At 46.4% G+C, this 11,862-nt stretch overlaps 1 protein-coding gene across 4 annotated transcripts in view; it reads left to right on the forward strand.

Annotated features, from left to right (window-relative positions):
• Nucleotides 1–10,386, forward strand: part of pfas (phosphoribosylformylglycinamidine synthase) — a 43,885-nt gene extending 33,499 nt beyond the window's left edge. For 3 of the 4 annotated variants that reach the window (XM_033040866.1, XM_033040864.1, XM_033040862.1), the window contains 7 exons: nt 75–220; nt 1,842–2,052; nt 3,788–3,879; nt 5,222–5,333; nt 6,208–6,360; nt 8,543–8,695; nt 9,801–10,386. In XM_033040866.1, coding sequence (XP_032896757.1) covers nt 75–220; nt 1,842–2,052; nt 3,788–3,879; nt 5,222–5,333; nt 6,208–6,360; nt 8,543–8,695; nt 9,801–10,111 — 1,178 coding nt within the window. In that variant the 3' untranslated portion in view covers nt 10,112–10,386. The remainder of the gene's footprint in view (nt 1–74; nt 221–1,841; nt 2,053–3,787; nt 3,880–5,221; nt 5,334–6,207; nt 6,361–8,542; nt 8,696–9,800) is intronic. The other variant, XM_033040863.1, reaches the window with a different exon arrangement.
• Nucleotides 10,387–11,862: the final 1,476 nt, after the last annotated feature.

Below are 11,862 nucleotides of genomic sequence, written 5' to 3' on the forward strand. Positions count from 1 at the left end.
CTGTGCTCCATGCCTCCCAGACCCTGTCTGGCCAACTTCTCCCAGCTGATGTGGATTGTTCTTGCTTCACCCAGCACTGGAGCTGTTGTTTTCTGAGGAGCTGGGTTTGGTGTTGGAGGTCTCAGACGCGGCTGCGAATGAAGTGAGCTCTCGGTACAGAGAAGCGGGCCTTCAATGCTGGAGGATTGGTTCAACCACTGGTCAGGGTTCCCAGAGCATGGTGAGTGATGCAGTGCATGGTGACCTGCTGAGTTATGATATGCTGTGTTTATCGAGGACCAAGGCTATCCAGGGCCCCAGGGTCGGGCGAGCTACCTCCCATATGTTCGCTCTCCTTGTTTGGCACAGTGTTAAATCTAGTGCTGATTTAGTTTAGTTTCGAGACACAGCGCGGAAACAGGCCCTTCGTCCCACCGAGTCTGCACCGACCAGCGATCCCTGCACACTGACACGATCCTACACACTAGGGACAATTTACAATTCTTACCAAAGCTAATTAACCTACAAACCTTGAAGCAAAGCAAGAATTTCATTGTCCTATCTGGGACACACGACAATAAACTCTCTTGATCTTGATCTTGAAACCTGTACATCCGTGGAATGTGGGAGGAAATCTGAACACACAGACGAAACCCATGCGATCATGGGGAGGACGTACAAACTCCTTGTAGACAACACCCACAGTCAGGATCGAACCCGGGTCTCTAGCGGCATTAAGGCAGCAACTCTACCGCTCATTCAGTTCAAGTCTGTAACCGATGCGAGTAATTATCATCTGCCTCTAGTCACATTGAGGAGACTCTCAGATTCTCCCAGGTCATCCCCTCCACAGGTCATTCCCACAACTCATTCGGCTGACCAATTTGCCTAACAAAGGCAGTCCCACTCGTCTGTGCCTGTGCCACATTCCTCCAAACCTTTCCTATCCATGTATCTGTCCAAGCTATTTTAATTGTACCCTCCACTACCATTTCCTCACAGCTCATTTCGTAAACTCACTACCATCAGCATGAAAACGTTGTCTCCCATGACTCTTTCAATTCTTTCCTCTTTCACATTCAACCTCAGCCCTCCAACTTTAGACTATCCTACCCGAGTGAAAGTGTGGATATTCACCTTATCTATCCATTCATGATTTTATTTACCTCTACATGGTCACCGCTAAGCTTCCTACGTTCCAGGGAAAAAAGACCCAATCTACCCAACCTCTCCTTGTAATTCAAACCCTCCAGACCCAATGGCATTTTCATTAATCTCCTCTGCAACCTTTCCAGTTTAAGGACATCCAGAGGTACATGCAGTACTCCAAATGTGGTAATAAGGGCAAGCATGCTGAATGTGACCTTGCCTTCCAGACCAGCCTACATGTGGTACCTTGTCAAAGGCCTTGCTAAAGTCCATGCAGGCAATGTCTATTGCACTGTCCTCACCGATTTTCTTAGTCGCCTCAAAATAAACTCAACCAAATTGGTGAGACACAATTTCCCACACACAGAAATCCATACTGACCATCTCTAATCAGTCCTTGCCACTTTCCAAATGCATGTTAATCCTGTATCTCAGAACCCACTCCAATAACTTGCCCACCACTGATGTTAGGCTCACGGGTCTGTAGTACCACATTTTTCCTTGTATCCTTTCTTAAATAGAAAGACAATATTAGCCACCCTCTTCCAGCAGCTTGCCCATGGCTATCAGATACAAATATCTCTGGCAGGGCCCAGCAATTTCTATCCTAGTTTGCCACAATGTCCTCGATCAGGTCCCATGGATTTACCTATCTTCATGCGTAAATAAGCACTCCGCTAGTTTCTGTGATTTATCTGAATGTTCTTCCCCAGGTGACGGTGCGAGTGAACGGAGAGGAGGTCCTGTCGGAGAAGTTGGCAACTCTCCACTCCTGGTGGGAAGAGACCAGTTTCCAGCTGGAGAGACTGCAAGCCAATCGGGCTTGTGTGGAGGAAGAGGAGCGTGGCATGGAGCAGCGCGTCGCTCCCCGTTACACATTGAGCTTCCAACCAGTCCCCAGCCCCAGACCATCAGCTGGGTTAGGTAAACAGGCGATGTCACCCTCTGAAAGCACTGCCAATGCACACTTATTATGTCCATGTAATACTGGGCACTGACTTTAGCATAGAGCATGAAATAATTATTAGCTGTAGGCCATTTGACATTCCAAGCATACCTCGCTGTTCATCAATGTCAGGTCTGATCTACTGTTTTCCTGCATTACTTCTATATTGCGTGCATCACCAAAAAGCCAGAAACCTATGACTCGTCTGAATGAACATCATGACTGAGCCTTAACAAAGACCTTGCTATGTTTATGCACTAGTGCTGCTGCAAGTAAAAATGTCATTGTTCCATCTTGTGACATATTACATTAAAACACTTTTGATTCTCTCTCTTAACAACAATTTCACCACCCTCTACGTAAAGAGGTATTTTCTCAATGGCCCACCATATATTCTGTGACAGTGAGTCCTGGTTGCACCTAGGCTGGGGTTAACATTCTCCCTGCATCTGCCCCTAGAAAACTTTGAGAATCCCAGCGAGATCCTCTCTTATTCTCTCAAAGTCAAGTAATGGGCCTGCCCCACTTAGGCGACTACAAGAGACTATGCAGTCGCCACATGTTCACGGGTGGTTGCCGGGGAGTCGCCTTCATGGTCGTGAGTAGTTCACACATTCTCGGAACTAGTCGCGGCTTCATTCTGGCCGCCACTAATGTTTCAACATGTTGAAACATTCTCGTGCCGTAGGTGCAGGGTAGTGGGTTGCCATGAGGTCATAGATTGTCGCCGGTGTTGATCGGTGAATTTCATTGGCTCATTTGGAAAATAAAACGTAAACAGTAGTTTTCAGAACCAAGGATAACTGACCGGTAATATTAATGTCCGCCGAGCTTCACAGCCGTGTATCTCTGGCTTCTTAAAAGTTGTCTCCACCTCTTCTCCCCACCCCATCTCCCCCACTCCCCCCCCCTCTTTTAAAGGACTTAAGTGATCCTTCCCGATACACTGTGCTTTCACCGTCTTAATTACAGCGCCAATCTTCCTGTTCATCGTGGTGTGTGTCTGTATCACATTGGCTTGGCACTGTGTGAATTTCACTCGGACAGCGCTCCCCCCCGCTTACCCTGTCCCCGCCTGCATAGCAGGCTGGTGAAGGAAGCGATGTGTGTGTGTGTGTTCCACTCTGACAGTCGCCGTTCCAGTTGCTGGTTTTTCAGCGACCTGCTACGACTTGACAGTCGTCGGCAGTCGCCTGAAAAATCGCCTAAGTGGGTCAGGCACATTACTACTGTCCTAGTCTACTCATTCTCTCATATGACAATCCTGCCATCCTTGGAGCCAGTCTAGTAAATCTCCATTGCATTCCCTCTTTTATAAGTAGTTTAGTTTCGGTTTAGAGATACAGTGCGGAAACAGGCCCTTCGATCCACCAGTGATCCCTGCACATTAATACTATCCTACACACAATTGGGACATTTTACAATTTTACCAAGCTAATTAGCCGACAAACCTGTACGTCTTTGGAGTTTGGGAGGAAACTGGAGCAGCCGGAGAAAACACAGGTCACTGAGAGAACGTATAAAGTCCGTACAGAAAGCACCCGTAGTCGGGATCGAACCCGGGCCTCTGGCGCCATAAAACAGCAACTCTACCGCTGCGCCACTGTGCCGCCCCTGGGTGTAGAGTAGTCTAAGAGCGGGTTTGCCATGTACCTGTATAATTGCAATGAGACGTCTAATTCCTGTGCTCCAATCTCCTCGTTATTTTGACAGGTGCGTCTGAACCGCGGGTGGCCGTGATCCGGGAGGAGGGCAGCAACGGTGACCGCGAAATGGTGGCCTCGCTTGTCATGGTTGGATTCCAGGTGGTGGCTCCAATTATTATGGTCCCAAAACTAATTGCATCATGTACACTTGCATCACTGAGAGAGACCACTGTGTCCATGTTAGAGAGATCGGGTTAATCCTAGCTCCAGCCTCCCGCAGGTTGCCGTTCTGAAGCTTCCACTTCAGGTTTCTGTCTGTCATTTCTCGTACAGGTACTGTGACCTCTCTAGGTCATAGCAGGGTTCTGTTCCTGTGAACTGTTTGTAACCCACGCTCGTATGTAAGAGCTGTACATAAGTCGGGCACCTCCAACTTGGGGAGGGTCTGTAATGTTCTAGACCCCCACATTGGTTGAGTAATTTTTTTGTTTTTGGTTTAATCATATCCCAATTGATCCTTTTACCAATTTACTTGAATAAATGCCCCTCGGTTATTTCCTGAAGTATTATCATTTTGTTCAGGTCTAGAGTTCCCATGATTTGATTCAGTTAAAGCTCCCCTGCTTCAAGGTCATTTTCCTGTATTATTCCCATATTCAATGATTTCTTTCATAGCCAGAAACCTACGAATCAGTTCTGAATGGACTCGATGACTGAGCCTCCACTAAGCTTCCCCACGTTCAGCAAGAAGAAATTTCCCTCTATCTTCTCAACAGCCCACCTCTTAGTTAGACATAGTCTCGGATCCTCAGCCAGCGTGACTTCCTCATCACATCCATCCTGTCAGAAGTTTGTGAGTTTCAGTGATCTCACATTCCCCAAACTCTGGGATATGATGCCGCCTGAAGCAGCCTCTCATCACAACTCTCAATTATTCAGCCTAGGCTGGAAACCTGTACACCTCCTCTGCATCCTTGTGCGTGCGGCACAATTTTTCCTGTAAAGTGGTGGATCTGTGGAATTAATTGCCACAGACGGCAATGGATTTTTTTTTTAAGGTGGAGATTGACAGGTTCATGATTGGTGAAGGTGTCAGGGGTTATGGAGAGAAGGTAGGAGAATCGGGGATGAGGGGGGAAAGATAGATCCATAAGTAAATGGCGGAGTAGACGATGGGCCGAATGGCCTAATTCTGCTCCTATAACTTATGAACTTCACTGTTCAGCAACAGCCTTATCTTATTCCACCGTTACCTCTCTGCTCATGTATTCTGTGAATGACTTCTTATTCGGATGTTCTGCTACCCTCAAACATTTGTTGGTAGGCACTCCCAGATTCCTCTATGCCTCAGAACCTCTTAATTACCTCCGACTCCTCTGGATCCAATTCTATTTTCCAGCTTTGTTCCCATCTGCCAAGTCCATTAATATTTGTCGGAAGCCTGGAACTCACTTGCCCATAATGAATTGCCCGCGTAATTCCATGCTCTTTACTTCTGTAGGTTTGGGATGTGACTATGACGGATATCTCTGCGGGACTGTCTCTGGATTCATTCCGAGGGGTGGTGTTTGTCGGAGGCTTCAGTTACGCCGATGTTCTGGGCTCAGCAAAAGGTACAAAAGGGGTTTTAATTATCTCCGTGAAATTGCCTTCTGTTTCTTTTTTGTTCCAAAGAAAATAACCCCACCCTGGATGGTCTTATAAGTTCCATACTGGGAATAGACCAACAGGAGTTTCTGAAATGACTAATGATGGATCAGAGGAACAGGAATATTAAATGAATGACAGGGAGTAGAGGACTAGGGGTTGCCGTGGGAGTGGGGAGGCAGGACTATTCTGTGAACGGTAACTAGGAATGGAGGACGAGACGTGCTTAATGGACACAACTAATAAATGGAGGAATATTTAATGACCATTAGGAATGGAAAAACAGGATTTTATGAATTTGTAGAGGGGCAGGAATGTTTCTTACACATTGAAGGGGAATAGTAAAGAATATTTAATGAACACAGAATGGAAGAACAGGGAAAATGCAGGAACTGGAATATTTAATGAAAACTGGCACAGCAGGATGAATATTTAATGGATACAAATTGCATATTTGAACAATGGTAATGGAAGGGCAGGGATATGTAGCTAGCTCGAGAATTAATATTAAAAACAAAACATTGGAAATATTTATTGAATACTAATTGGGAACAGAGCAATCCTGAGCTACCATCTACCTCGCTGGACTTTTATCTTACACTAAACAATATTCACTTTATCATGTATCTGTACACTGTGGATGGCTCGGTTGTAAAGATGTATTGTCTTTCCGCTGACTGGTTAGCCCGCAACAAAAGCTTTTCACTGTACCTCGGTACACGTGACAATAAACTAAACTAGATAACAGGAACATGTAATGTATCCGGCCTGTTCTCTGCATTCCCCGGGTGTGCTGCGCCATTTGATGCATTTGTTGATCCTCTTTTTCCCGTCCTGCAGGTTGGGCAGCGACAGTGCGATTCAATCCCAGGGCACGTGCTGAGTTTTCCAGGTTCCGTTCGCGGCCTGACACCTTCAGCTTGGGAGTGTGCAATGGATGCCAGCTGATGGCACTGCTCGGTTGGGTGGCTTCCGAGACCGAGCTTGCGGAAGGTGAGAGCACCTTGCATTGTAAGTTACACACAGTCCCCCATCAGCCAGTGGACATTCAGCCCATTTACTTCCCCAATGTCAATGCGAATCACAGCCTTTTCCCCATCGTTTTTTCAGTAAATCCCGTCAACATTGTCCTCTGTCTCATTTTGCCTTCCCTTCAATGCATCCAGCCTGTTTTCTTTCCTGTTTTAGGGAGTTGTAGATTTGTGTTCTCGGTGGACAAAGAGCTCAAAATGATTTGTGGGTCGCTGTGACTTGCTGACCTCTGTCTTGATCTTAAATGGATTTGCTGTTGCTGTGTCGAATACTGCCGTGATTTTATTGACCCCTGTTAGGTTACCCACATTAGCCTTTAACTTGAGAGCGGAGCCCATACCTTACTAAGACACAAATAGCGCAGATGTTTTGCTGGTAAACGCCGGCAGTTTTGCACCAAACTATCAGAACTGCACCACATAGCACCAAGTTTCAGAGCACCTGCAGAAAAACAGAAGCCCCAGACTGCTGCCTGTTTTCTTGCTGAAGTCTCCACAGAAACCTGGAACCTGTGCTTCCCCAGCTGCGGAACCTCCTCTCAGAACCCGTGCCAGGAACATCACGGCTACGAGACTTCTAATGGAGATTGTAGGGCTCTGGGAAAGTAGAGAAGGGCAATTGTCAATATCTAAATTATTTTGCTGTGGTAAATGTTTTGTATTTTCTTCTTACTTTTGATTTTATCGTTCTCAGTAATTTGTGTATGTTGCTTCGTCGTTGACATGCAGAAACATATAAATAATATCCTTGACAGACAGCAGGAGTAGGCCATTCGGCCCTTTCAGCCAGCACTGCCATTCACTGTGATCATGGCTGATCATCCACAGTACACCTTTCTTGCCTTCTCCCCATATCCCTTGACTCCGCTATCTTTAAGAGCTCTATCTAACCCTTGCTTGAAAGCATCCAGAGAATTGGCCTCCACTGTCTTCTGAGGCAGAGAATTCCACAGATTCACAGCTCTCTGGGTGAAAACGATTTTCCTTATCTCTGTTTAAATGGTCTACCCCTTATTCTTAAACTATGGCCCCTGGTTCTGGATTCCCCCAACATTGGGAACATGTTTCCTGCCTCTAGCATGTCCAATCTCTTAATAATCTTATATGTTTCAATAAGATCCCATCTCATCCTTCTAAATTTGTGTAAAGTCGCTCCATTCTATCAACATATGACAGTCCCGCCAATCAGGGAATTAACCTCGTGAAACTACGCTGCACTCAATAGCAAGAATGTCCTTCCTCAAATTTGGAGACCAAAACTGCACACAATACCCCAGTCTCACTCGGGCCCTGCACAACTGCAGAAGGACTTCTTTGCTCAGGATAGCTCAGGAAGGGATAGGCTGGACAGCTGGTAAAGCTAGATGATATTGTGCTGACAATGGTGATTTGAGGAGCTGGACTTGATTTGGTTAATTCACATTATCCAAAGATCATGTGATGAGATCCTGTTTGATAAAGGTCAATTTAAGTATTAGTGCTGACCTTTTCACCTAGTATCAAATATAGATCCTGATGTTTGTTTAACTATTGATATTAATATTTGGTTTATTTCTTAAGGTCACTAAGGGATGAGAGGAATAGATTGGGTAGACACTCAGTTCTTACTCATAGTTGGGGAATCAAGAACCAGATGACATTTAATAGGAACCTGATAGGTAACTTTTTCACACAGTGGTGGAACAAGCTGCTGAAAGAGGTAATTGAGGCAGATACTATCGCAGTGTTTAAGAAAATTTAGACAGGTACATGGATAGGGCAGGTTTAGAGCGATATGGGCCAAGCGCAGGCAGGTAGGTCTAGTGTAGATGGGACATGTTGGTCAGTGTGAGCAAGTTGGGCCGAAGGGCCTATGTGCATGCTGTAAAACTCTGACTTTCTGGGTGAAAACGTTTTTCCTCATCTCTGTTCTAAATGGTCTACCCCTTATTCTTAAACTGTGGCCCCTGAAAATGTAGACTTTTCTGCCACTTCCCTACTGGCAGTGATTTGACTCTAGCTATAAGTAGGGAGGGGTGGTATCAGGTGCGAGTGTGTTTGAACCCATGGCTTTGTTGGAGGGGTTCTGCTACCTGCGGAGTAGATGTGATGGGCTGAATGGCCTAATTCTGCTCCTATAACTTATGAACGTGTCTCTGTTTCAGGTGATGGAGTACAGCAGGGTGTCCTGCTGACACACAATCGCTCCCGCCGTTTCGAGTCGCGCTTCGTTACGGTCACCATCTTGGAGAGCAGTTCACTTCTGCTGAAAGGCATGGCAGGTTCAACCCTCGGCATCTGGGTAGCCCACGGGGAAGGTGAGTTGGCCTTTACTTGCAGCCTGAGCTGGAGAGACAGGAAGGCGGGGTAGATGGGGGGAAAAAAGGATTGGTTACGTGATCAAGGTGTGTCTACGGATCAATATGTTCAAGAACAGGACAGTGCCTCTGGTTCAATATACTCGCAATCTCAGGCAGGATTATCATACTCTCCAGACTGTGCTTTTTCTCTGGAGATGATCACTTCTGGGCAAGGTGGGCCAAATGACCTCATTCCCTGCCTCGGGTTTCCATTATCTATGAATCAGTTGCTGCAGGTCTGACCTTGCTGTGTTGTAATTGTTTGACCTATTTCATCATTGTAACTGTGAATGCATTGAACAAGAAGTTCATTGGCTCCAACCTGCTTCTGGACGCACTGGTAGGATTGTGGAAGCTGCCATTTAAATGTACAAAGCCTGTACTCTGAGCACAGGTTTTATAACTGTAGGTTTCCACACACCTCTTGAACTTTGCCCAGTTCGTCTGACAGTGCAGTGCAGTGCATTCAGTGTATGGGGAGCTGGACTTGATTTGGCTAATCCACTTATCCTTGTGTGAATGTTTCATTCAACTGTACAGATATCTTCTTGTGTCTTTCTGACTCCTGACCCTTGTGTGGACGCCATGTTTACAGTACAGAAAGTGCCCATATGTGTCTCTCTAACCCCTGTCCTGAGTAGGGGATGTATATTCAACAGTGCAGAAATCTGCTTGTGTATCTCTCCCTCTCTCTCTGATCCCTCATAAAGGCACTCCAAGGTGTCTCTGCTTCTCCCTCATGATGACATTTATACATTTTTATTGCAGAGAGTGGTTGTGATTTGGCATATCCTGCATGGAAGGATGGTGCAAGCATAGGGAATTGAAAGAAAGTTTATGGAAACATCCCTAGCCAGGGTAGGGGAATGGGACTGATAGGATTGCTGCACATGGAGCCAGCATAGACTCAATGTGGTGAATGGGCTTTGAGCCTATGCTCAATGATTCTGTGTCTTAGAACGGGGCCTCTACTCGTGGTCCAGGCAGGGAGCAGAACCTTGCTGAGGGATGGGGCAGTGCTGGCCAGAATGGAGTGATCACGTCTTGTCCCGTTTACTTTCAGGTTTCATGCAGTTTGAGTCTGAAGAGGTGCTGAGGATGGTCACGGAGAAGGGCCTGGCGCCGATCCGATACAGCGATGACTCTGGCGCCCCAACGAAGCGGTATCCCCAGAACCCCAACGGCTCGCCGCTTGGGATAGCGGCGCTGTGCTCGGCTGACGGCCGGCACCTCGCCATGATGCCTCACCCGGAGCGCTGCACCTTGCTCTGGCAGTGGCCCTGGATGCCCCCCGAGTGGCGGCATACCCTCGCCGCATCACCATGGTTACGCATGTTCCAGAACGCTTCCGACTGGTGTTTGCAGAGTCCCTGATGGCTGGTGTGCCTCGCGCCGAGAGTCTGGTCGGTCTGGTCATCAGTACTAGCCATTCGCCCGTCCCATTCTAGCCCCAGTCCAAACAGCTCTCTGTAGCTCCTCTCGAGAAATCAGCTCCAGTACACTTCCCCATCCACCATCCCCCCCCCTCCCTCACCCAACACCTGGAAGGGGTGTAAATTCTGGTACTGAACAAGTAATTTGCCATTCATATCGATGGTTTCTGTAAAATATTTCTTAGAAAATAAAGACGGAGTGCTGCTGGTAACTAACATTAACTCCACTCTTGTGCATTCAGTCTCAGCGAGATGAAAGGTCCGCCCCCAACATTGCAGCACAGGTACAGCACTGGTTGGATGCAGAGTCAAGTTTCCTCTGCACTGCCCCATCTCACACACATTTGTAGCAATTACAGGGTGGCTGGATATTCAAAGCTTTCTCTGCACGTTCTCATTAAACACCTCTGAATGCAGGCAAGGCTGTGCTACATCAGGGGAGAAGGGGAGGCACAAGGAAGTGCAAAACAGAGTACCAGGGGAATGCAATGAGTCGGGCAGCAACTGTGAAGGGAGTGGACAGGCAATATTTCTCGTTGGGACCCCTCTTCAGACTCGCTGAACAACACAGAGATGTATTTTTTTCTCCTTTACAAATGTTGCCGATGTGAACACAGTTCTGAATAGAACTTTTGAATTGAGTGAAATCCTGGCTGCAAGGTTTAGTTTAATTTATTGTCAACTGTACTGGGGTACAGTGAAAAAATGTTTGCTGTTTGCTAACCAGTCAGCATATCTTTCATTTGTACTATGTAGATGCTATATCTCTCATTTTGAAGTAATAGACAATAGGTACAGGAGTAGGTAATTCGGCCTTTCGAGCCGGCACTGCCATTCACTGTGATCATGGCTGATCATCCACACTCAGTATCCCATTCCTGCCTTCTTCCCATATCCCTTGACTCTGCTATCTTTAAGAGCTCTATCCAACTCTCCCTTGAAACCATACAGAGAATTGGCCTCCACTGCCTACTGAGGCAGAGAATTCCACAGATTCACAACCCTCTGTGTGAAAAAGTTTTTCCTCATCTCCGTTTCAAATGGCTTACCCCTTATTCTTAAGAGGAGGGTATCAGATCCCTCTGCTATAAAAATGCAACATGCTGGAACCAATCAGCAGGTCAGGCAGCTTCTGTGGAGAGAGAAATTTCAGACTGAGAACTTTCAGAATGAAGAAAAGTTTAAAAATCTGAAATAATTAAAATAGCAGAAATTTGGATGGAGAGAAGAGAATATCGTGGACATTCTCTTTCTACTTAGCTAGAATAGAATTCAATAGTGCATCATTAGTGCATCCAGCAACCTGGACACTATGATTGTTGAAGGTAGCTCACTGCCATCTCAATCAGTGAATTTAAACAATGCTTTTGCCTGCTTCACCCTCCTGTCTTTGCCATCCTGATACTTATAATTTTCCCCGTTGCGGTCTTCTTCCCCAACAAGCTTAATATCTGGAAATGTTTTTACTGCCCACACTGGAGACCAGGTCATCTTGTAAAGATGGAAATGAATAATGAACCCCGAGGTTAGAAACATAGAAACTAGGTGCATGTAGGCCATTCAACCCTTCGAGCCAGCACCACCATTCAATATGATCATGGCTGATCATCGAAAATCAGTACCTGCTTCTCCCCATATCCCTTGATTCTGTTAGCCCTAAGCGCTATATCTAACTCTCTTCGATTCATTTCA

This window comes from Amblyraja radiata, chromosome 22 (assembly GCF_010909765.2).
Source record: "Amblyraja radiata isolate CabotCenter1 chromosome 22, sAmbRad1.1.pri, whole genome shotgun sequence".
NCBI classification, from domain to species: Eukaryota; Metazoa; Chordata; class Chondrichthyes; order Rajiformes; family Rajidae; genus Amblyraja; species Amblyraja radiata.